The sequence below is a fragment of the Python bivittatus genome, unplaced genomic scaffold, assembly GCF_059951505.1.
Source record: "Python bivittatus isolate LINGU-HERP-01145 unplaced genomic scaffold, Pbiv_v1 ctg000610_np1212, whole genome shotgun sequence".
Taxonomy (NCBI): Eukaryota; Metazoa; Chordata; class Lepidosauria; order Squamata; family Pythonidae; genus Python; species Python bivittatus.
In genome coordinates this window covers 43,819,956-43,846,412 of record NW_028277088.1, presented here as the reverse complement: position 1 = coordinate 43,846,412, position 26,457 = coordinate 43,819,956, and the positions used below count along the sequence as shown (strand labels likewise).

General features: G+C 38.6%; 1 protein-coding gene across 2 annotated transcripts in view; it reads right to left on the bottom strand.

Moving 5' to 3' along the window:
• The window catches only part of FYCO1 (FYVE and coiled-coil domain autophagy adaptor 1), a 49,233-nt gene extending 23,036 nt beyond the window's left edge, over positions 1-26,197 (bottom strand). Inside the window, exons 1-13 of one of the 2 annotated variants that reach the window (XM_088150909.1) lie at positions 26,131-26,197; positions 20,946-21,127; positions 19,580-19,686; positions 19,075-19,200; positions 16,397-16,503; positions 16,127-16,270; positions 15,265-15,358; positions 12,285-14,900; positions 11,000-11,092; positions 8,638-8,756; positions 6,350-6,517; positions 2,960-3,109; positions 360-556 (exon numbers count right to left, since the gene is read on the bottom strand). In XM_088150909.1, the coding sequence (XP_088007035.1) occupies positions 360-556; positions 2,960-3,109; positions 6,350-6,517; positions 8,638-8,756; positions 11,000-11,092; positions 12,285-14,900; positions 15,265-15,358; positions 16,127-16,270; positions 16,397-16,503; positions 19,075-19,200; positions 19,580-19,686; positions 20,946-21,000 (3,976 nt within the window). In that variant the 5' untranslated portion in view covers positions 21,001-21,127; positions 26,131-26,197. The remainder of the gene's footprint in view (positions 1-359; positions 557-2,959; positions 3,110-6,349; positions 6,518-8,637; positions 8,757-10,999; positions 11,093-12,284; positions 14,901-15,264; positions 15,359-16,126; positions 16,271-16,396; positions 16,504-19,074; positions 19,201-19,579; positions 19,687-20,945; positions 21,128-26,130) is intronic. The other variant, XM_088150910.1, reaches the window with a different exon arrangement.
• Positions 26,198-26,457: the final 260 nt, after the last annotated feature.

Here is a 26,457-nt window from a genome sequence, read left to right as displayed (position 1 = left end):
TCTTCTGCTAAGATTTTAATACCTACAAGGCCACTTGAACATGAATGAAGCATGCATTTGAAAGAAAATCCAGAAACTCTAGGTGCTCTTTTGCACATGTTTCCATCACAGTGAAAATATAACACTGCACTACTGCAGGAAATGATGGGACAGCAAAGAAAATAGGTCGCTCATTCTGAATGTCATCATCCCAGTTTCACATGCAAGTAATATCTTTATTTCTAATTTTCTTATCTAAGGTTCTCTAATTAGGAAACATATCCTGGGTTATTTAACAAACTGAGCAAAAAATAATGCAATATCCAATCTGAAGTTTTTGTAAATCTACAGTTTATTTTAAAGAATATGTTGAAGCTCACCCAAAATTTTATGGACCAGGGACAATGGTGAGGCCAGCAGATTTGATGATGATTCTTCTGGAGTAATATTTAATTCAGAATCAACAGGATCACTCAGTTTTTTAAAACAAGCTCGACAGCAGCGTTCTTTCTTCCCAGTTTGCTTTGAAAAGGCATAGTTGTTGCAGCAGTAATAGCAGAAAATGCGTCCACACATTCTTAAAAAACAAAGTAAAAATATACTTAAAATTAAGGCATTTATGGGACACAATATTCTACACAGAAAAAACTCATTTCTTAATGGTACTGCACTGGATCTCCTTGAAATAATTAGAAATATTAAAATTATATCTGAAAAGAGTAATATTTTATTTCATTGTCCAAATAATAACAGCTACCAGAAATTATTCTTAACAGGTCAATCTTCTTTTCTTTCTTTCACTCTATACTTTTATTGAGAAACTATATGTATTACTGCACTATATTCAGGATGCAAGTTGATGGGGCAGATTTAAGCAGTTAAAGCCTTTTTAGTTGATTAATGGTATTGCCTTGAACCTCCTCTTCAGTTCACCCATTAAAAGATGACATCATGCTACACAAGTGATTTCTTAATAACTAGCCTGATATTTATGCATAAATTCATCAAAATCTGGGCTAATCTCATTCTTTCCCCATAAAGAAAGGGCAAAAATTTTACTTCTGAGCAATACATGTCAGCCCTTCTCTCTCTCTCTATTCCTGCCTCCCTTCTCACACCTGCTATTATATAAACTACTGTAGTTTTATAAACCATAAAAATAAAATAAAAAATTAAAGACCAGTATTGTTCTAGGAATGCAGGACCTGAGAGTTTGTATTAGAAACTTGCTAGTTTTTAACCAATAGTTAATACTGTCATTTAATAACTGAACAGGACTGACTTTGGGAATTCTATTTACAAAAATACATACAGGCTAGCTAGCAACAGCAAGATCTGCTACAACTCTCTGCAAAGATATTACTTGCATGGACTTTGGTAGAGGGGTAATGGGAGCAAATGATGAAACATGCATGAAAACATCATCACATAAATGTAGTGGCTTATATATTTGTACCAGTCATCAGGATGCAAGGATCTAACAGCAGCGTTTCTGAATGACATCGTCCATGTTATCATTTTGGTATCATGATTTGCTGTGGACTCCACTGATTACCTAGACAACCTCCATAACTGTTCCAGCACTTCTTTCATTGGTTAAATACATATAAAACACAGTTTCTCTAAATCTAGAACAATCATGGAACAACTGTCAGCCCATTACAACAATTAGGAAGACCACACAATGTCTCAGGTAACATGTACATAAGCCTAATATACAATATTCAGAACCACAAACCTTTGACAGGTAATCATCCATTTTGCATGAAATATCCAAAGCTGGCCTCTGAGGCAGCCTATCTTCCATTAACTGTTCCAGTATGATCAATTACTAGGTTCAAAGTAAAGCAACATTTCTGAAGATTATAGAGTATAATAGATGGACTTCTTCCCACATTAGACCTCCTCTTCATTTTATGGAACACTTCTTAGTAATAGCTTACTAAAATAATCATAACATTTTTTTTGGTATGAATTGGAGATGGCATGGATGCAAACTGCACTTCTGACCCTGAGTAGGAGACCACCCCAAGTATCCAGCTCTTCAGACAAATTATGGTGCTTTATCCTAGGATCAATCAACATGGTATACAGAGGCCTTCAGGTTTAATGACACTGACATCCATGGGAGTGGAGGTGGAAGGTTAAAAAAGGCAGTACAGAGATCATGGCAGCACAACTGAAGTCTCCACCCATTTGTATGTGACATGACATTAACACACATACCAAAGGGTGAGAGTTTGATCATGCTGCTGTGATTGCAATTTTGCCTTTTTAGATATCACCTCACCCCCACAAAATGCCAATGTATGAGAATCTATTAGGATTAGATCAGAATCCATCAGAATTGCTATGATCTGCACTGTGAGGTGGCCTTCCAACCTTCCTGATCCACATTCTGATTTTGCTAGAATAGTGGCAGAAATGAATTTGAAGGTGAGAAGAATCAGATGAAGTTTTGTTACAGTAAATCAGACAATTAGTTCATTTCACTTAACATGGTCAGACTTTATAGTGACTCAAGTTCTAGACATGGGTGTTTCCAATGCTAGATACATATTTTAGAACAGAAAATGAGAACTTCTGAATGCAAAGTATGTGCTGTTCCTTCAGTCATGCCTCCTCCCTGAATACTCATTATGAAAACCACAATTGTTTTACCCTATCACATACTATAGGGAGGTTTTGATAGTGTATGCGTCATTCTTAGCTATACTATATGTACACTGTGAGCAAAGATCCTACCATGTAGCATAAATGAAACATGAACACCTGAACTTAACAGCATACTTCTGTCCTACAACTTCCTGGAACTGAAACTCCAAATATCTTCTGAATACTACTTTTGTTGGAACTGGGGGCAAACCCAAATTTGTATATGACACATATTATAGAAATAGACCTAGGAAAATTTGCTGACTGTTTAACATTTGACCAGTCCTCACTGCTCATGTTTGTTCAGTCCCCTCGACATACTGACCTGCAATGATGTCGGCGATTCATCCAGCCAAATTCTTTTTGACAGTCTAAGCAACTGGTGACTTCTGCATCACCAAGCCATCTTTGCTCTGCTGTGAGCTTCTGCTGGAATTCCAGAGCATCTGATTTCTGCCAAAGAGCATCCTTGTCCCTTTCAAAGGCATGTATGGGAGAATAATTTATCATTTGATCATTTATGCTTTAAAATCTTAAGCCTGGCCCACTATAGCAAAATTCACCTTCTCTATTAAGGACAGTTGGATAAATCTGAAGTTGGTTGAATTCCTGAGAGGCTACCTTGCTTTTTTACTGCCTATAATATATGAAAAGTTCTGCTAAGAAGCAGTACATGCTGATCTTAGTTGGTTTTAAAAACATAAGCAGATTCAAAGCTGGTTAGTACTTGGATTAAACTACCAGGAACTATGAGGGCAGCAGGTTAGCCTGAGAAATTGGAAAACACTCTGTAAAACTGCAGTGGGAAACTATTTCCATATTGTTACTAAAGCAAACTATATGGGTGTGTCCATGAAATCACCAAAAGTCCAGCTTGACTTGAGGAAGACTTTACTTTCTAGCATATGAGAAATGTAAGAATGAGTAAGACTACATGGACATGCATATATACACATGCATACCTTCATATCAACAAAGAAACAAAAACAGAATTCTGTCTTATTAGGGAACAAGGTACACATTGGTACCCATTGCTCATTCATTCCTCTTTGGTTTCTTCTCTTAGCAGAAGCAGATAAATAAACTATGATTCTGCCTGTGGTTAACATTATGTGTGAACTAGGTTCCTGGTTTTGAGCCTCTGTCAACATGCTAAAATCATGAGCCAAGAACAAATTTTGGTTTATATCTTGGGTGACTGGGAGTATAATAAGCCAAGGTTCCCTGTGTGAACATACTGTTAAACCAGTAACAGAGCCCTTGCTGGTTTGCTTAACCAAATTTCCTATGCAATGCCATGACAAACTGATCACCAATTACATGAAGTTTTGGTTGCAGCTACTGCAATTAAAAGTGGTACAATCAGTTATGGAATCTAAGGGGGTAATTACTTTTTCACACTGGCACATTGCACACTAGATGACTCTGTTTACGAACTGAATGAAACCAGCACCAATTTGTGATTATTGGTTAATTCAGATTCCTTTTATATATCAATAGGGCCTACATTAGACTTTGATAATACTGAATGGCAAACATTCAGAAAACCCAAAAGATGGCAAATACTCTTTGCAGAATTTTACATAAAAGAACACAGCTTAAGGAAGAATAAATTTACAAAAATGAACCAGACAACAAGGCTACCAAATACCTAAGGGAGGTAACTTGTTACAGACAAGTGCACAGAATGCACTTAGGCACTTATTTAGATAATTATCAGAGAAAATACACTCTTTTCTCTGCAGCTTTAAATGTCAAGTTATCACTCATAAACCACAGGATTTAACAAACAGTCAAATATATGGTAAAAAAAATGTATCGAAAGTGCAGGGTGTGATGCCACAGCCCAGACAAAGACTACATTGCTTCCAATCAATTACACACGCATAGGAAGAGGATACAAATATTCTTGACTCTGCAAATAAATTCTTCCATTTTAGGTTTAAACAGAAGAATGTATTTGCAGATTCAAGAATATTAATTTCTTCTTGTCAGCAAAGAACAAGTGAGCAAGAGACTATCTAGGCCAAAATAGGTATCTGACCACATCACAAATTGCTGCTGTGTTGAACTTGTGATACAATCAGACTGGTCAGTGCAAAGGGTAAGGTATGGGTTGCCTTATCAATATACCAACAACAAATATTTTCTAGCCCCAGGAGTGTTACTGACATCATACATATTAACCGTGTTCATATTACATATATTAATCTGAGTTTGAGATAAGGTTTAATATTTTTGGATGTTCATATTATTTTGTACTATGTGCCTGCTATATGGAAAATGATGGGCTGGGTAACAGAAATGGATTCCCTTTGCCCTTATTGCTAAGAGACTAATCCTTCAACGCTAGATACATTTATGGCCCTAATTACTTAGGGGATTGAATCCTGATGTTCCCTGCGAATTAAGAACAAGTTAATGTATTGTCGAAGCCTTTCACGGCTGGCATACAATAGCTGGTGTGGGTCTTCCGGGCTGTGTGGCCGTTTTCTGGAAGTTTTGTTTCCTGACATTTTGCCAGCACCTGTGACCGGCATCTTCAGAGTGCAGGAGCACAGACAGGAGCAGTTCTCTCTGTGCCCAGCACAGAGAACAAGTTGCTTATGGAAGTGGATTACAGGTAGTCCTGACTAACTGACCACAATTGGGACCAGCAACTCCACTGCTAAGCAATACGGCCGTAAAGTGAAACATCACATGACTCTGCCGATTTATGACATCAGTTCTGACTGCAGTCATGGAGTGAATCACCCATAGTTGTGATTGTTGAGTTGTCATGTGACCACAACTTGCGACTTCCTGCCAGCTTCCCTATTGACTTTGCTTGTCGGAAGCCAGCTATGAAGGTTGCAAATGGTGATCATGTGACTGCAGGATGCTGTGACTGTTGTAAATGCACGCCGGTTGCCAAGCACCCAAATCACAATCATGTGACTGTGGAGATGTTGTGATGGCCACAACTTCGAGGACCTGTTGTAAATCTCCTTTTTCAGTGCTGCTGTAACTTCAAACACTTGCTGAACGAACGGTTGGTAAGTGAGGACCACCTATATATAACCATGCTTACAATGGAACATGGTCATCCTTTATTCAAACTTTGTACAAAACTTCATGTATACATATGAGAAACTCTTTTTTGTTCTATTGTGGGGTTCCTTTTTTTTCCTCTTTTTATTTGTTCTATTAAATAAAGGAAACCAAAGCAACCTCTCCTCAAACTATTAGGGCGTTGCTGTTACAATAGAACAGCATCCAGATAAGCAGTCTCCATAACCACTTCACCCCCAGATCTCCTCAACTCACCCACACATCCCTAAAACATAAAAACATTGGGAAGATGTTGGAGGAAAATGTGGCATTGCCATATCCCAGTATATGGAATTTGATAGTGAGTTGTGGAGTAAGTTAGGCGATTCGGCTTCTGCAGACCTGGGAAGCAAACACCATTCCTGAGTGGTAACACACTTCCTGGGTAAGGGGGGAGAAACACTGGTCCCTCTAGAATTCCACACACAAAAAAAGCATAGTTAGTGCTGCAGATAAGAACACAGTATGTCCAGAATAAATTCAATTGAAGATTGTAAGATTTACTTTGTGAGGCACTGCACTATAAATATAGCTTTAAATTCTGCAGCAGTAGAATTTAGAGGTGAAAAAAACAACTAGATTTTTCCACTTGGTAGCGAGGTTACCTAAAAATAAATCTACCAACCTAAGAAGTTCAATTAACCGTTCTTCCAGAAACTGCTTTGTTCTAGTTAGGTCATCCAGTTCAGCCAGTAACTTGGCCTCATTGTTGTCTCGGTCTGATTTCATCTCGTTGAATTTACCACAGTAGTCTTGAATTTGCTTATTTGCTCTGCTGACTTCTGTCTGGACCCTGTTCAAAAACACAATCAATTTTCCTTAACTGCTTTTATCATCAGCCTTATCATAATTAACACTACAAACAATACTATTAATCTTCACAGAGCACTAAACACAAAAATGATTCTAGCACTCCTTTATCTTCAAGTATAGGTAAGTCTCTAACTTTTTTCAAAAAAAGTTGTCAAACCATCAACCTGGATATTTATTTCTTAAAAATCAGGTATTGTGAAGCAGCAGACATCTTTAGATTTTACATAAATTTAAAATGCTTATAGAGATCAAAGTACAGACCAAAAAATAAGAATCTGCAAATGATAATAGATTCCAGCCTGAAGAACAGAACTGCCTCACTAAACTGCCCACTTAGAGCAATTTTGCCTAACCTGGTTCTCTGCGGCTATGTTGAATTACAACTTCCAGAGTTCCAGGCAATGCTGGATGGGAATCCTCAGAGTTGCTTTCCAACATATTTGAAACACATTTGAAGTGGGAGAACAATATTTGAAAAACTCTTGTCTTTAAGATGATACATTTCTAGCACCACTCTGAGGCCTCAAGTCATTCTCTTTTCTTCTGCACAGCCAATGTACAATTTTGTGCTCAAAAAGCAAAATCATAGAATATGCAGTGGTGCAATTAGCTAAACTTACATTGGGATGTAATAGACAACCCTCCTATATGAGGTAATGCAAAGGCTGGTTTTAAGTTTGGTGGGCCACAGAGTATCACTTGACACCATATTGGCCTATCTTAATTTTGTTTGCCCTGATTCTGCCTCCCTCCCTTATTCTGCTAAACAGGACCATTCATTTCTGCCACTGTGTCCTGGCCTGACTGTATGCCACTTAATATAACTCTTACAATAGTCATGTATATCCAAATGTTTTGATAAATTGTTTATCTAATCTACAAATGTATTGTATGAATATATTGTATTCACATATAAATATAAGTGTCACTGATTCACTTTTTTTAGATCTCAGGTTTTTCCCCCCCAATGGTGAGGCTGTTTCTGTGTTGCTTTTATAATTCCATGTTAATTTTATTTTTGGGCCTTTTAATTGTTATCAGCAACTACATTAGGAACTATATTTTTGAAGAAAGAGCAGATTAAAAATATTTGCAAACATAACAATTAATACAGTTGTACAATACTATCAACTAAACTAAGATCTTCACATGTATTATATCATTGCCGTTCTTACAACAGCTCTTTAAAACAAGCCTGGCACTTTCATACTGCCACCATTTCCACTCCTCAAAACTATTCTGAAGCTGGTGCTCAGTGGTTTTTATTGCAGCTGACTCTTGAAATGTTGAGACCATTGTGAACTAAGAGGTTACCCCCTGCAGTTAATAGGAGAGTGCAAGATCAGCATTCAATCAGTGTTCTGCCTCCCTTTCACATTTTTAGTTCATGTTATGTGCACTGGTGTAGTGATTCCTCCAGTACTGGATTAGTAGCTATGGAGAGGGAGAGCTTTCAAACTACGGAGGCAAAATTGCTTGCTTGCGTTTTTCAAAACTGTGAAGCAACAGCTCCTCTGCAAGAGGATGCTGGCTGGGGAATTCCAGGAGTTGAAGTCCACCCATCTTAAAGTTGCTAAGGTTGAGGAACCCTGCTCTATGGAGACAGGAGAAGGCATGTTAATTCAAGGAGCTAAGGTGACACAAGAATTCCCACCAAGTGAAAAACAGTTCCCCACAAGCTCTCCAGAGCTTCAGTATAAGCAATTCACAAAGTATGACTTGAGATGTACCATAGCTGACTGGAAATAAATCAGCTAAACTGACAAACACAGAATGTGGAGGTGCAGAAGTGCAAAGACCAAGAGGGGAGCGTCTTCAATATTATTGTCCTCCATGATGCAAATGGTGGGGGCAGGGAAAAAGCCAAGAGCAAAATAATGTAATTTCTCCCAGTCAAGTAGCAAGCTCATGATAAAGAAGCAATGCAAAAACAGAGATTTCCTAGTTTGCAAGTCACTCTTTTAACCCCTGCACCACACTGCTTCCTGAAAAGTCAATGTTAACAGGGGGAAAAAAAATCCTACATTTATTTATATTATTTGTTCATTACATATATTTATATTCCCCCCCAGGCTGAAATCATTTCAGTCAATTTCTAACCTTTTAAGATCTTCTTTAAGTTCTGCAATTTCTTCATCTTTTTTTTGCTGGACTGCTTTGTACTCAGTCACTTGATCCATGGAAAGGTTCAGTTTTGCATACAGGTCTCTTTTCTCAGCCTAGCAAAATGATTTTTTTTTTATTTGCATGGAAATGGAGCTGCATTTAATCTTCTACTTAGAATAAAAACATTTAGTAAGACAGACAATTTAGGGTTTCTATGTGATCATGGTATTAAGGGACCACAGAAAATGCTGCCCAAGTAGATGTTCAGAAAAGCAACAATTTTGATAACATTAAGTTGTATTGATAATTATAAATATTCTGCACCAAAATTCATTGGCATAACAGAACAATTTGATAAATTAACAGGCTACCTAATATGTATACTACCTATCTATGAAAAATTGGGGCTTTGCTTTGGTTTAATATCCACAAGTTTGTTAATACAATTGTGGGAAGAGTAACATAGTTTCAAGATATGGACTACTGCAATGTGTTCTACATGGGGCTGCTACTGAAGACCATCCAGAAACTTTAGTTGGCCCAGGATGCAGCAGCACGGTAGTTATGAGCACATCTCATTATACCCATTAACACTGCTACTCCGTGAGTTGTACTGCTTTCAACAAGCTTCTCAGTGAGATTCAAGGTGCTTTATCACCTTTAAAGTCCTACCTGGCACAGGACTCGGTTACTTGAGGGGCTGCCTTCTCCCAAGAACATCTGCCTGCCCTACATGCTCCCACAGGGAGGGCATGCTCCAGGTTTCTTCTTTTAAATTTTGTCATCTTATGGCACCTAGCAAGCTTTTCTGTGATTGCCCCTGTTCTCTGGAATAGTCCCCCTCCGCAATATACAGCAGGGCCCTCTCTGCTCACCTTTAGGAAAGCCATTAAGGCCTGGCTCTTTCCCCAGGCATTAGGGGCCAGCTGAGTGAGAGTCCCCTTTTGGTTGTTCTCTTTTGTTGCCATTTATATTGTATCTTATGTTTAATGTTTTGTGGTTTGGGGGGGGGGGGTTGGTTTATTGTTTGTCTTTTATGCTGTATGCTATCCAGAGTCACATTGTTTAAGTTGGGCAGCCTTATAAATCTTGTTAATAAATGAATAAACATGATTTCAAATTATATACCAAACATTTGGAATGCATCATTATATAAAGAACCATAGATTTATTAGCCATGAGGTACAGCAAAAAAGGTTACTCTTGTACAATGGAAAAGCAGTGAGACCCCAGATTCACAGTCTTGAATTAATAATACTTGTTTATTCTCTGCTTATGAACTGGCTGTTTATTAATGTACTGTAATAGTAAGACTGATCAATATTATTCTGTGTGGATGAGGCTTAATGCTGTTTAAAAACTGGCATTTTTACATGATTTTAATATGTATTTTAGAAGTATTTTACATGTACAGTATTCTACATGCATTTTATTTAGATGTATTTACAATATTATAAATTATATATCTTTTTTCTTATCTTTTTTGTCTTTCTTTTCTCTACTCCTTTTCCTTCTGTATATTAAAGCAACAAAAAACCCTTTATCTATATTGTTCAAAAATGGCTGCCAAAATCTAGATCTAAGCATCCAGAGCTCAGTAAACATCATCCATGAGAAGTATACAGATTCTAGGAGGCACATACGTACATAGGCACAATGGAAAACCATGCACTGGAGGATTTTGCATCCTTGCCTCTCTGACTTTCCAAAGTTTAGGTCTCATAATGGCCAGAGGGAAATAGGAAATCAGTTAAAATTTAGAATTAGGTTACACCATGATCTGTTCTCTTAAGGAGGTAACGTACAAAGCTGATGCAACTTAGAGAGTTTTCTTTAGGAAAGCCATAAAACTAGACATAGTATAAAGCATCATACATTTCTGGATTATAATTATGTTCCACCTCCCACCCCAAAATTTCAGAACCAGATCAAACTTCTTTGTTTTTAATCCCTAGAATATATTTGCCATTTACTACTGAATCAAAAATATGTTGTAGGGGAAAGAGAGAGAATACAATGAAACTAATTAACAGAGGTAAATTGCATAATTTGTGCATTTTATGACATTTGTGTAATGACATAAATAATGCAAATGATGTAAAATTAATGTAAATTGAACTGCCTCATCCAGACTATGCTGATGCAGTATCCATAATTTGGGGGGAGATGTCCAGACAGAAATCTGATCCATTTGCATCCTCAATCTGCTAAATGGTGGTGGTGGGGGGGTGTTAGATCAAGATTTCATTGTACTGGTAGGGAGTCTTCCTACTGGATGACCAACAAGCTTCAAATATCAATAATTACTGACTCAATGGTTCTGTGAGTTTCTTGCTTAATTAACTAAAGGACCAACCTGCATCTCCTTGAGTGCTTCTTCTGCAGCATTTGCTTGTCGGCTCTGCTCTTCAAGTTCTTCCTTTAATTTTTCACACTCTTCACTGAGAGCCTGCAAGGGTAAATTTAAAACAAATGAACAAACAAAACAAATATTATTTATTTTTTAAGGATTATGAAGTTTTCTGTTGATTTCAGGGACCAACCAGGGATAGGCTTGCAAATTATCATTTCAAGCGCAACAAACAAAAACTTCTATAATGAGATTTACAGTACAGGTAGTTCTTGCTCAGTGACCACAATTGGGACTGACAACTCTGTCACTAAGCACCATGGTTGCTAAGTGGAAAGTCATGTAACCGTGACAGGCTTTCAACGTCATTTCCCATTCAGTCATTAAGCGAAACAACATGTGACTGCGACTTGTGATTTTACTTCCACATTTTCCATTAACTCTGCTTGGACGCTAAACAAGGCAGTTGGTGAGTAAGGACTACTATAGTGCCATATTTAGAAATGGAAATCACAGCCATTTAGCAAATGAAATGAGAGGGTCAAACATCAGTGTTATCATTTGGACCATCATATCAGCTAACGTAGAGTCAGAGTCCACAGGCCAGCACCAATACCTCTATCTCCCAGTAGTGATTTTTTTCACCTCTAGGCTTGCCCAAGTTTCATTATCTTTCATTATCTTCATTATTGAGATAGAGATAGCTCTATCTCAAGCTATCAGGGTTGACTACTGGCACTGATGGGATAGGTAAAAGGACTGCATGCATGGGCCAAAAGCTTGCTTATATTCTGCCCTATCAGGTCAAGAGATAATAACCAAATCAGGTTCTCTCTCCAGTTCCAAGTCTCCCTGTGTACATAATACATCTGACTGGGGCTGGTATGCAAGCTGACTTCTCTAGGTATTCCAGGGAAAGGTATTCCAGGACCTATTTTCCCCTAGGATACTTTCCATACTTACAATTAAATGTTATGCTGCCAAGTTCTGCTATGGCAGAGGATGGGAACTGAGTCTTACCCAAGGGCTAAATTAATTCTCCCCACAACATTCTGTGGCCTAGATGATATGAGGAGGAAGACCCCCCCACCCCCATCCTCAAAATCCTTATCTTTTCTTTTGGTCAAGTGGCTTCCAATCTTCATTTAACTGGAAAAAGCTGGCACTTTTCCTTTTAACACTGGGCTGCAGAAGAATCAGCAATTGCAATTGGTACACCTGTAAGAGCAGCTCACATTCAAATGCACATAAAGTTGCAGCCTTATTTGATCAGGAAGGATCCGAAATTTACCTTAAATTTTGTCTGATAGTTTAGAATTTCTGTGCTCAGTTGAAATTTGATAGTAGCTATTTCCTCTTTGCTGGTTTCTTGCAAACTCTTGGTTTGTTTCTCTGCCAATTCTAGCTGAGTTTGCAGGTCAGGTACAATGGCAGCACAAACCTTTGAATCTTTCAGTTTCTCTTGTAATTCTTGTTTCTCCTTACTGAATCTTGAAAACTCAAGCTGCAGCCTCTCTTGTTCTTTGATTGCTACTTCCTTGGTATCTCTGAGCTCCTCTGTGACTTGGGACAGCTTCTCTTCCACTTCCATCTTTTCAGTTGTCAGAGAGCAAATCTGAATACCCAGCTCAGCCATGTCCATGTTGGTTCTTTGAAGAAGGTCCTTATTTTCCACATTTTCCATGTTAACAACTTCCAAATCACTCTTCACCTTGGACAATTCATCTGTCAGGCACACCAAGTTCTTTTCCAGTTCAGCCTTCTGTTGGACTACTTGTTTCCATTCATTTTTCAGCATTTCCTCTTCTTCTTTACATTGAAGTAGTTCCTGCACATGGTTTCTGTTGAGTGCTTCGCTTTGCTCTTTCAGCTGCTGAGACAGTAATTTTTGCTCACTTAAAACAGTCTCAGTGACATCCAATTTGCCCTGCAGCTTTTCTTTTTCTCCAGCTGTCTGCTGAAGCTTGGCCTGAAATTCCATAATTTCCTCCTGGAGCCTAGATATCTCTGCCCGACTGATATTCAGCTGTTCCTCAGAAACAGCCAGTCTTAACATCAAATCTTTAGCTTCTCTCTCTGGACCAGATACCAATTCCAGTTGGGTTTTCTCTACAGAACTCTTTTCGGAAGTAAGAGATTCAATTATCTTTGCTTGATGAAGGTCATTTTTCTCAAGGTTTGCCTTGTCCATCTCAAGGGTTTCAGCTTTAATTTTATACCTCTCAGCTTGTTCTCGAAGCTGACTACATTGGCTCTCCAGGCCTTCTAATGCCTCAATTTTCTCTGTCAGCTGTAACTTCAGAGATTCTTCACCCTGCCTTGAAGAGAACAGATTTTTTTCCATCTGCAGGTTATGTTCTTTGGTATTCTGGAGCTCTGCTTGAAGTACACTTAAGGATTCCGCAGTCCTTTTTTCACTTTGTTTCAATTCTTGGTAATTAGCCTCCAGAGCCTTCAGTTTTTCATCTAAAAGTTGGTTCTGTCTTGTAGCATTTTGCAAGTTTTCATCCAACAGCTTGTTCTTTTCCTGAAGTGCCTTCTCCTTTTCATCCACAGATACCATGGCATCATCTATCTGACTCTGGAGCTGTTTCTCAGAGGCTCTTAATTGGGCAACTTCTCCTTCTAAATGTGATTTAGATACATCTAACTCTCTCCACTTTTCTTCTAACTTCTGATAGATTTGCTGCAGTTTTATGTTCTGGGATTTGAGGTTCTCATTTTCTTCACAGGAATTTCTCAGTGAGGAGCTTTGTTTTGTGACCTGCTGTTTCATTCCCTCTACTGTTGTTCTGAGGTGGTCTCTTTCCAAAACAACTTCCCCTTTTTGCTTTTCTAAACATTTTACCATGTCACTGAGTTTTGCCAGCTGCACTTCCAGCAACTCAAGATGCTCCATCAATTTTTTTATTTCTTGTTCCATTGTCATTTTTGTATGACTGAGTAGCCTCTCAAGTTCTGCCTTCTCTTTCTTTTCTTCCTGAAGCTTTTGTTCTAATGATTTTACACAATCCAGTGTATCTGCCAATTGGATTTGAAAATCAGCTACCATTTTGCCTTTCACTGCTAGCTCTTTCTGAAGTTCTGCCCTTTCAGCAGTCATGGTTTCCAGATTAATAAGCAATTTTTCAGATTCTTCCTTGGTGCTAATAGTGAGGCTTTTCAGTTTCAATTCAAATTCTTTCTGTTTCTCTTCTTTCACATGGAGTTGTTCTTCCATAATTTTAAGATGAGAAAGAAGTTCACTATGCAACTTCTGAGCATCAGCCTTCTCCTCTTCTGCCCAACAAAGCTTTTTTAATAACTCCTCAATCTTTAGTACAGACTCATATTGGCTAGTGGCCTGGTGATCCTTTTCATCCATAAGACTATTGGCTTTTGTTGCAAGGGCCTCAATTTTCTGCTCTGCAGACTTCAACTTAGCAGTAAGCTCAACAATCAAGAGATCTTTCTTGGCCAACAAGGTGTCTAGCTCTGGGTTCAAAAGAAGGATCTTGGAATCAGGGGCCTTTTTCAAGGACTCCAGGTTCTCAAGCCTTGCAGAGAATTCTTTCTGCTTCTCAGCTGCATTTAGTTCTAATGTCTGCAAACATTGCTGCAAATCCTGAGTGGTGTCCTGAGTACAGTGGGAGATCTGTTCTTCTAGCTCCGCTAGAATTCTTCTTAGCCTGGCATTCTCTTCTTCCATATTGCTGCTCTTCTCTCTTTCTATTTGCACTTGCTGCTTCTGAAGGCCAATGGCTGCCTGAAGCTCTTGTTTTTCTTCTTCCAAATGCTGGATTTGATCCCATAGCTCCTTCTGCTGCAGCTCTGCCTGATCAAGCTCCATGTGCAACTCATCAAGGCCTTCAAGAGATTCAGTGTTTAAAAAGCTATTCCCATTTGGGCTGGAAGGGTTCTCTTGAGCCTAAAAGGAGAGAAAGGACAGATCTGAGTTAGCAAAAAAGCTGTTTATAAAAGCCTCTTCAGTGGCTGGGGAATCCTTACAATAGTCAGATAAAGCAGATCAGCAGGGTTTTTTAAAATGATTATTACACAAAGTTACAGTGCAAATGAGGAACACACATGAATTCTGATAATTGGGCAACCACCTACAATAAAAGCATACTGGTTCTACAGTAATCCTTCACCTTTTTTTTTAAGGTGGTGAGGAAAGATGATGAATCACAACAGTGATGCTATTCATCAGAGTAGCTATCAGAGTAATAACAGCAGTACTACTTCCCTCATAAGAAAATGTAGTTTATACATTTATTGGCCCATACATTTACCTGCATGGAGCTGCTCATCAAACTGCTCATGCTTGAACTGCGGCTTGGAGGCTTCCACAGGTAAGCTGAGGACCCAAGTGAACATAATGTTCTCCTGAACATGGAAGAAGGATTTAAAAAAAAAAGTTTTCAAGAATTTTCTCTTAGCAACTATCCACCTGTATCTAAACTGATAGATTTAAATTTATCTTCAGTTTTGGAACAAATGAACAATATCTAGAGAGGTGATCTAGAAGTTTACTGAGGACCTGGAGTTTTGTAAGATGAACTTGAAATTTGTTTATAATTTTAAGAGGGCTTCCTATTTTTATTCCTTCACAATTTTGAAGTAAATTAATAAGATAATCTAGTTTTGGCAGGATCACCCTTTACATTTCTTATTCCATAAATTACAGTTGTCTCTTAGGAAAGGTGATTTAATTCTCAACACTTTTGTGGTGATGTTGTGATACATGTTTCCTCACTTGCCCCCCATCTTCTTCTCTCCTGTGGAACCTGTGCATCAATTGCTTCTTTTGGTTTCTGCTACAACTTGGAATAGGAATTTCAGAATTCAGCTCTTCTGAATTATTAGGTGGCCCCTTAATTGGCCAAGTTTACTGGGATCCCTGTTTGGTTTAGAACTGAATATATGCACAGTGTTGCAATATATATTTTAAAAATATTGGGTGGTAGGTATATTTCTGATGGTCCTTCTGAAAGTCTGATCTGATCTGGAAATACTGGGAAATTGTGAACATTCAGTACTATTTGACAACTGATTCATATCAAAAAGCTTTAATACAGCCTGGGGCAAAAATGCTTTATTAAAATTATAGACTTTATAGAAGTTTTTCTAACAGTGGCAGCAGGTTTGCATTACCTGGCAAATGTGGGCCAACCAGCATCTAAATCATAGCCTCTTGATGCCAAATCAAACTGAATCTCAGTTAATTCATAGAGGTGACCAACAATATCAGAACTCAGCTTTGGATTGAGGAAGGGACTTCTTGCATAGTACCAGTCACTTTAAAAAATGAAGGAAAAAAGCAGTTTATATCACAATTCTCAGTAAGATATACAGTAATTATACTGTTGATGCAAATTCAATTAAATAATCACCACCACCAAGAACAAAAACAGCCATGATTACCTTGTTACTTTGGTATTCATAAAACACTGTTGCAAAGTGTCTGCAAGCCTTTGGTGCACTAAGGAGTAGCGGATAAATGCCCTGCCTTTACCAAGGGAAGTGCGGAGCTAAAAAAATAAAACAAAATTATAAAAAATAACTGATTTCTATTAGTATATACAGTACTTAAAGATCTGTAGAAACAATGTTCACCAAACCAGCAAGTCACAAGATAAAAGTTGTCTGGTTATGTAAATATTTGAGCAGAGCTGTTACCCAATGAGGTACTTACAACAAGCTCCTTTTTAGATAGAGCACAATGGGCCTGGGACTCAGACATGGAGGTAAACTGATCAGGAATGTCACAAAGCACTTTTTAATAGTGAATTGCTATTGTGTAGAGTGGAGGGAGGAGGGAGAATTAAGTAAATATTTAGACCAATGTTTCTCAACTTTGACAACTTTAAGATGTGTGGACTTCAACTCCCAGAATTCCTCCAGCCAGCTGGCTGGAGAATTCTAGGAGTTGAAGTCCACACATCTTAAAATTGCCAAGGTTGAGAAACACTGATTTAGACCCTGGGGTTTTTTGATTATTAACAAGATTCTGATACAGATATAATCCTAGAAACAATGGGAAGAAAGATTATGCACAAAGAAAACCAGGATGTGTGAATTTAAACATCTCTGCATTGTCTTTAAACAGAAGAGGGGGAATAGGCAAACAACTCCCCAGCGCAATCTTGCAGTTGTCCTTTTCGCATTAAATAACACCATGGCAAAACTAGTGATAGTTTAAATATCAAAACTGGGGAAAATTTAGATATTTGGCTGGATTTGGATGTTCACATTAAATCAAGAATCCTGGCTTAAAAAATTGAAAAGTAGTGTGCAAGCACAAAAAACCTGTTTGGGCTTGCTTACTTTTCACTTCACATGGTCCAAGATTTTAAATCTCCATTAGTCCAGAGGAAAAGAAGAGAGCCAATGGTCAAAATTGCAGGGATGTAGACAAAACCTTAAGACAGACTTCTTAACAATTAGAGTGATTCACTGGAAAAGTTTAAATATAAGCTTTCTGCTAGGGATGCTGTGGTTGCAAGATTACTACACTAAGCAAAGGACACAGTTCCTTTCCCATTCTAAATTCTTGTGACTCTATAATAACATTAAGAGCCTTCTCATCTGAAGAGCAGGAGAGAAGTATACTAGGTCAAAAATAATATTCAGATTTTCCATCACCCACAGATCCAGTCCCAGTGGTATATTTACATCAGACAGAATCTGTTTGTAAAGGAGGGAGAGGGCATCCATTGGAATTGGAGGAATTCCAGGAAAGAGGCCACATAGGAGATTGGAGACTGTTCTCTGTGATCATGTTATTAAATCTTATGGATTACTCCAAAATCTTGATTGGAAGTGGAGTCAAGGCAGACAAAGGAAAACATGTCTTCATATCGTTAACTAATGGAATTCATGCTCAAACTATGTGGCTGTTAGTTAAAATGGCTTTAAAAGGTGAGCAGATAAATTCATGCAAGATTGACTTATTGAGAGAAATTAGTTATGACAACTAAATCAGTCTTCCAGGTTTAGAAATAATATGCTGGTGAAAAGTAGTTATGGGAAGCAGGGGGAATGTCAGGGCAAAAATGTATGCTTTAGGCACTGCTTTCCTGGACTTTTTTCTGATACAGTGAGGTTATTCATTCAAACTGGAAAGCTCTGAACTACAATATGAGGCTCCTGCTGCAGTACAGGTGTTACAGTTCCACTCCATATTTTTAAGTTTAATTATTTGGGAAGGTTTTCTTATAAGCTCTTATAGACCCAAATATTACTAGTATAGTCACCCTGATATGATAATACATACAGGGCATATGCAGTCCCCAGATCCATTTATGAGATCCTCAGTACTCCTCCCCAAGATCAGCTGCCAAAATTAGGCAGCAAAGGGCTATTTGTAGTAGCATGAGTTTTCTGAATGAATGGACTAAACTCTAAAACAGACATGTTCAGTTCTTGTATGGTTAACATTCTTCCCTATTCCTTGGACACCCACTGGGCCAAGTCCAAGAAAAAAAAGTCCTTTTTTTGTTGATTATTTTCTGAAAGAGGAAGTGAACCTGATTTAACATCCTTGAGTTGAGGAAGACCTCAAACAAAACAAATGTGGGTATGGTGCATAGATTCAGTAAGTGCAATGACAAGATTAGTGGTGATTCGATAGAAAACATACAAGAGGAACAAAGAGAAGCACAGTGACCTGGGTATTTTTTAAATGTATGAGTAAGTGCATGTTTTCTTGTTGCTTTCTGTATGAGATATTTCAGCCATACTTGGGCCCACATTCACAAGGACACATGTTCATACTGAATATGGATTATCAGAATTTGCTGGTTTTCATTAATGTTAGTAGTAGTGTTGATCCCTACACAGTTTTTTCCCCAGACAAGCTGACTGATTGATGCATTTGATCCATCGCCTCAATACCAGAAGCTTCTGGGCAGCTATTGGGTTAGCTTCTATGGCAGAGGGACAAAAAAGCACAGAGGGAACCAACATTGGTCTACTTGTTGTCTAAAGGAAAGTGGATCTGAGATATTAAATACTTATACCATCCTTACATGCATTGTTGGACTAGCTCCCAGAAAGTTAGATTATACAGTTGCAATGGCAGAGCAATGTACTTCACTTACTTCTGGAATAGACTTGACAAAGCGAATTCCATCATTTGCACCTTTAACCTTAGCCAGACAGTCACAAAAGTAATCCCAGTAGTCCTTCCGATTGCCTAGTAAGGTGGATTTTTCCTTCTGGTCAAACTTTGAAACAGAAAAGGGAAATAGGTAGCTTTAAAGCAGTGATGTACAAAACATCAATTCTCATTTGTCAGAATTAAATGAATTAATACACGCTAACTTTTGGTATAGGAGCCTGTACCTCTTAATCATTTGAACTGAGGTGTGTTATCTAATAATGGCTATTTGTGATCTGTAAATAAACACAGCCACTGAGAATGGATCCTGCAGTTTTCTGCATGTTCCTGTCCTAAGTTCAATTTCTTGGTTACAGTTGAAATTCTGAGATTTTTTTTTTCAAATACAGCATTTGATTTTATTCAGTATATAATTGTTTTTCTATAAATAAATACTTAAAATTCACAATACCTCCCATTAATACTGATTTCCTTTGAGTGCTTACCTGCAAGAGGTACTCAAGCTTATAGGAAAACTTGTGCAAGATTATACAGTCATCTGTGATTGGTTCTCCTACTTCCAAAAATTCTTTGTTCAATTCTGTCACAGCATCTTTTGGAAAGAACACAAAGCATCATTTTTAGAGTGAATTAGGAGCAATAAACAACTGTACAATTGTCTCTTTTCCTCTGTGCAAAGATATTTTTTATCTTTCAGTGAAATCTTGATGAGTTGGCAATGTCACGTATTGGTGCAAAATAAAATACCACACTGAAAAAAATACAAAGGTTATTCTATTACAATTTGTTGTTGCACAGTTCCTTTATTTAACCCAAATACAAATTAATATAGTTTAGGGATAATTCAAATAACATTGTTTCCTTCTCTCTTCCGCTCTGGCAGAGATCCAGACTGATAAAACTAATGCACAGCACTAAGGATCCTAAAGGCTAGGATTATATGTACTGTATGTGACAATTCCATAGCAAAACAGATGCTGGCATAGAAGCTACAAAGTAATCCTTCACAATAAGTGGATAGTGTCTTTTGACATTTTAGAAAGTACTGTATGTATTTTATGTGTGTGTATGGATAGATAGATAATTATCAGTGGTTGAGAGTATGATGCCTATACCATACATAACACCCTTTAGAGAAGCAGAATAAAGTATTCAAAATTGTATAACTGTGTGACTAGATATTTTATCTCCTTTTATTCTGGAACATAGTTTTTCACAGAAAATACACTGTTCCCTATAAGATGAGGAACAACAGAAGAAATCTACAAGGCTTCAGATTACCATATAATACATATGTGAAACATGGGGAATTTATATGTGGGATTGCCTGTATATGAGAGAGAGAGAAAAAAATCTGCTAAAAGTGGTTGCAGTCCAAATCTCCCACCAATATTAATAAAAATAGATCTGTCTATCATTCTTGGAGTCCTACTAGTACATTTTCAAGGCTTTTTGATCAGGGAGAATGAGAAACTACCATTTAAACATTAAATAAGGTCTGAAACAGGATCGAAATCTTCCGACAATCAAGTGAGCACCACAGCAATTCTCAAAGCAACTAACAAAATCAGTTAGTTACTATGGTCAACTTGCTTAAAACTAAGCATACCAGCTGTGTAAATGTTCTCCATATTTGTCTGTAAGATTAATATCTGAGGTGGCTGGTGAGCACTTAAGTACTTCACAAGACAAGTGTAGAATTTCAAGAAGATGATAGTTGTAACACAGAGACATTCAGGAGTCTAGATTATCTTACTTTTTGTAACATGGGAATATTCCTGTTTTCCTATAAAGGGATGTGACATTCCTACAGGTATAAAGAAATGAATCAATAACCAAGTAACATTTTACCCTGCATATCCCGGATAATCCTCTGTAGCTGACTTTCACCACTACTTCTTGCCATTGCTGCAAATAAAATGTGGAGATTACTCTTTTCAACTTCTCACATGGCTAGGTGAAGAAGGGAGAGTTCATGCTGTCAGTAACCTTTAGGTTAGTGGCAACTAGTCATCTCTTCAGCATCTTTAAGTCTAGAGGAAAAAAATGTTTAGATTTACAATCACTAGCATACTAGTTTTTTAAAGTCATGTTTAATGTCTGCCTAGTTTTTTAAAAGTCATATTTAATGTTGTCTCCCCCCGCCCCAAAATTATGAGTTTCTCAAGACTTAGGGCAAGAATAGTCAAGGTTTTCAGCCCAGGGGTCTGCATTTTTAAAATGTTTAACTATTCGGGCTTTTGAGGGGTCCAGGAAGCATATTTCAAAATGTGGTGACATCATAGGAGTTGGGTCTTTTTCATTTTTTTAAAAGTTTGGGGTGGGTTAAAAACTCTAGGTAGGTGTGTACCCATTTAGCACCTTCTGGGGGAAGAAACAAACCAAAAAAATCACTGAAAATTAATGGTATCATAAATTCAGTTTGGGGACTATGACAAACCCAGGTAGGGAGAGAGACAATTCCTGTAAGCAAGGCTTCTATTGTCAAAATGTTTCCAAAATAGATTTAAATTCAAAACTGAGATTACAGCCTTTGCTTTATCTTCTTAGATAACTTACTCTATATTTCTTTGAAAACTTATTACTGAAGCCTAAGTCTACCTTAGTTGTATCTTAACTCTATCTTCCCTACTATTCATTAGGCATGCCCTATTTCTACACTACTTCCGCCCACCCCAGCCAGCCCTGCCCAAAGTCACTTGTATGGTGTTACAGCATTAGAGGTCTGGTTAAGAGCTGATGTTTGCACTTGCTGATAGGTAGGCCACTGAAGTCCTGGCAATTTCTTTTCTTGGTGTCTGATGCAGAGACCACAGGCCACTCCAATTGTTCCTGCCAGTGCCTTGGGTCTCCTTGTTGCACTGTCAGTGCAGTCCTCCCAGATGCAAATGCCTGGCTCTGTATTTGCCATTGTTCTGGGATCCACTTTATGTTGCCAGCACTCTGGGCCTGTTCAGGGTACCTGCTAATATCCCGGGCTCCAATTTGGTGCAGCCAGTGCCTTGAGTCTTGGGACAGACTTTGTAGAAGCCAGCCTGAGGTCTACCTCAGTGGGTTTGGTTGGGAGCGTCTGAGTTTCCTGAGATGCCTTGCCAATGCAGCCCTTGTTGACACTGCCCTCATCTTGCCACCAACCATCCATCTCCTGCCACTACTGCTTGCTTCTCCAGCTGCCATTGTCTTTCTGCCCCCCCCCCCCCGGCTCTCTGCTTTCTGCTGCTGCCTGCTATTGCCAACAAGTTCTTCTGCTTTCCCTGCTGCTGCCATGACTCACTACAGTACTCTGCCCTCCACCTTCAAGATTTCAGCTTTGGCTTTCCGATATTTATTTCTTCCTTTTTATTTTTTGTTCCTCCAGCTTTCTTTTTAAAGATTCAGCTCTCTTTTGCAGTACGGCAGGGTCCTTAACAGGTGCAGGTAGGGAGAGGTACAGATGCTCTTGCTGTTTGTTAGCCATCTTCTCACAAACAGGTTTGCTTTTGCACTGCAGTGGTGAGATCTGCAGGAGCTCTGGAAGATACAACCTGGAGATGGGAGTTGTATGCACTCCAGGAGTTATTTACCTCAGATTTAGGATACTGTGATTATTACCCAAGAATTATAACTATATACATACATGCATGTAGTCAAAGTCCATCTTCCAGTGGTGGGCTTGGCTAGAGCCAAAGTAGACAAAAGTAGAGATGTAGAACTTAGTTTTACTCAGTACGCAATGAAGAAAGGAGAGAGTTTGACATCAGGGAATTTTCCTTTCTAACCTTAACCTCCCAACCTCGGGGGGGGGGGCAGGCTGAACATTTTCAGCCCCATTCCTTTTGTTGAGGTCACTAGTTAACCTCTTGTAACTGATTGGGAGGTCAGGTGACTCAGTTGGAGCTCTGGACCAAAGCTTGCCCAGCCCTGATTTTAATCAAGCCAAAAATGCTTCCTTAAATTACTAATTTAACCCAGACAGTTCTAGTTATTATTGGGATAATTTCTAAATAAACATAATACATATTTATTGCTCTAAACACTACAATGTTTTATATATCTCTTAACACAGAACCAATTAGAGGATTCAGACGTGTACTAGATCACTGGAAAAATATCCCCCCCCAACAGGATTACATTTTCTCTGCATATTGAGAAAGATTATTTCCTACTATTCTTTCATAAAGGAAAAAATCCTTTCCCAAGGGGATTGCAATTTCAATTTTAAAAGCTGACATGGTATTCACATTTCTTCTGAAATTATTTTGAAAAAAAAACACTGCAGCTCAAACAAAAATTGTGGGGTTTTTTAATCAACATTTATCTCAAAATTTATCTGGTTAATTCCACTGTATCACTAACAGCTGAGTCATGTGATTATTTAGAAATTTTATCTTACACATTTAAAATCTTATTTAAAATCACTTCTTTTTAATCTGTTAACGATCTGATCTGCCACTCCTTATAAGTAGGACTGACAAGAAGACTGAACTTACATTGAGTTCAGAAGACGAAGCTTTTTAAAAATGAGAGGACCACAACATATTGGAGATGAAACAGAAAATCAAGAGGGTTACATCTCTTTGGAATATCTAATGTTATTTAAAACTATAATAACGTAAATTTAGCTAGAATCTGTAGTCTAAGGCAGGAAAGAAGACTCCATTCCGCCTGAAAATGAAAAGTAGCACAAATACATACAGGCAAACAGATGGATACATAAATGAGTGGGAGGACTGGATTAGCACATTGAACTAATATTATAACAATATGATTATGTGCCATCAAGTCAATGGTGATTCTTAGTGGCCACATATATAGACTGTCTCCAGGATGATCTGTCCCCTTCAAGTCTTCTGGCAGTGCACCAATCAGCACTGTAATCGAGCCCATCCACCATGCTCCTGATCATCCTCTTCTCTTTCTTTTTACTTTCCCAGCATTATAGACTTCTCAAGAGAACTGGGTATTCAGATAATGGTGTCCAAAATACATTAATATAAGGTGGTTGTTTGTGCCTTGAGTGAGAACTCAGGATTGATTTGTTCCATGTCCACCATATTCTCAGGAGCCTTCTCCAACACCAAAGTTCACAACATCAATGCTTTTTCTACCCTCTTCTTCAAAGTCCAACTTCCAATATTGTGGAAATGGGTTGGGTTTGTTGTTCTGCTTCAGATGCCTTGGAACTGGCATATGAGCAGTTTGTAATGTGTTCTACAGTCAGCTCCTGGCCACATCTTTGCTGTGATAACTGAACAAGAAGACTGCCACTATTACAAAACAAATGTCTTGCTGAAGAGGTATTAGCATTTCTTTTCCAAGTAAAATTATATCTCATCAGCTATTTAGTGAATAAAAAGTATTTTGGTAGAAACTCTTTACAGACACTTTCAAAAAGCTTTGAATAAAGTCTCTCACTAACAACCCCTAAATAAATTTAGCAGTCATAGCATGGGAGGAAAACTTTTGAGTCAGCAGTGAGAGGGCCACATTTTTTGATGACCTACTTTTATTTAGGCTTTCAGAACAGAAAGCAATAGCAAAGACCTCTGCATTCTGAAATGGTAAATGCACCTCAATGTAGTCAGCTCTATGTAACTCACACTGAGGTAAAAGATGTGGTCTGAGTTAAGAAGGGTTGTGGTCCTTCAGTTGTGGTCAACTTCGCCCCAGTGTAAAAACCAAATCTTGTGAAGATCATTACGGAAAGAATAAAAAATAAACAAGCATAACTGGAGTATATTCAGATCTGCTGGCTTACATTTCAAAAATATGTTGTAGAGTTAAATAAAATGTTGAAAAGGATACCCCAAATTGTAAAGAGACTGTAGCAAATCTGCTGTGAAGAAAGACTGCACGTTTACTGCTCTTTCAGACGAGTATTAAATTTGTGTTCAGAAATAGCCCAACTGACAGGTCAGAGGAGTGGAGCATATTATGTCTGCAACCTGTTAAGCAACTTCACAGGGGGCTAAACACACCATACCTTGCCTAACTCCACCCCACTCCATATTAGGGAGACTGACTGGTTGTGTTCTTGCCAGCACATGACACATGATGGGAAAACAAAACAGCCAGGGGAATCCTGAATTTTCCTTAAGCAGCAAATGTTCTTCCCATGTACTTTTTGCTGGCTTAGGGCCATTTGGCTGTGCCCTCATTCACAGTTCATCCAGCCCACTGTTTATTCCATAACTGGATTTTCTTGGTTTGTGCTACACACTGTACTATACACTAGCAACAGGCTGGGTTCGCACACCAAGCCAGATGAAAACTGCCTCTCGTTTTTAGGCCCAGCATGTTCTGCTCACACAGCCAAATACAAAATGTGATCCAGCAAATGTTGTATCAACCAAGAAAGCTGCGCCCAACAGTTTTCCTTAACAGGAGGCGAATGCCAGAAGAATCTGTCCACCTGCTCGCACTAACTGCTTACTTCCCTAGAAATGCAAACGCTCTGCCTGCTCCTCCATTTGGATCCTGTGGTTTCTGCAAGTTGATGCTGCGCTCAAACCCGAAGCGCTTATCTGCTGTTTGCGGCGGGTGGGCGATCGGGCGGCCTTATTACCCAGCGCCTAACCTCCGACGCTTTTCTCCGAAGTCAGGAAGAAACTCAGAGTACCCCAGATAGAGCGATGAGTTGCAAAGCGCCGGACTAAAAACAGACAGAGAGAAGCGATCCGGGAAGCGCTTCCTTGGAACAAGGCAAAAAAAAAAGAAAGGAAGGTCTGTGTGAACTAGTAAATTATGCTAAAAAGTGAAAGGGGACACTTTTCCTCCCATTTTAGCCTTGTTAAGCCTCGTCGCTTTCAACACCCATCACAGCGAGGACACTCGAGCGCAATCAGGGGGAAAAAAAGCAACAAGTGGGAATATTAAAGTTGCCGCAATATGGAACTGACACCCAAGAGCAAAGTCGTTAGATCGGATCCCACCGGCCACTTTCTGGAGAAGCCGCCACCTTTTTCGCGGACAGGGGATCCTCCGGGGCGCTTGCGCGGGGTCGGGGGTGGGGAAGGGGACGGCATGATTATTCCAACAAAAGACAAACGCACATTACCTTAAACTTAAGGCAGCCATGACATAGCTAGAATCTCCATATTTTCCTACGATTCCCATGATACACAGAGGCAAAAGAACTCCCGCGGCTCTTCCGGGCAACTTTTTTTTTTAACCCTTTAACTGCAAATCAAAACTAGTTAATTTTGAAAAGCCATATTGGAGGAGAGTAGTATTTTTGTGGCTTTGCATAACCGAGGTCCCAAACTCACCGGAACTTTTCATCCCAGATCTGGAGAACTGATATACTAATATATCTTTTTATGATTAGGGATTGGCTTAATAAATGCATTGGCCCGGCAAGGGATTAGGAACTCCACGGGGTTTT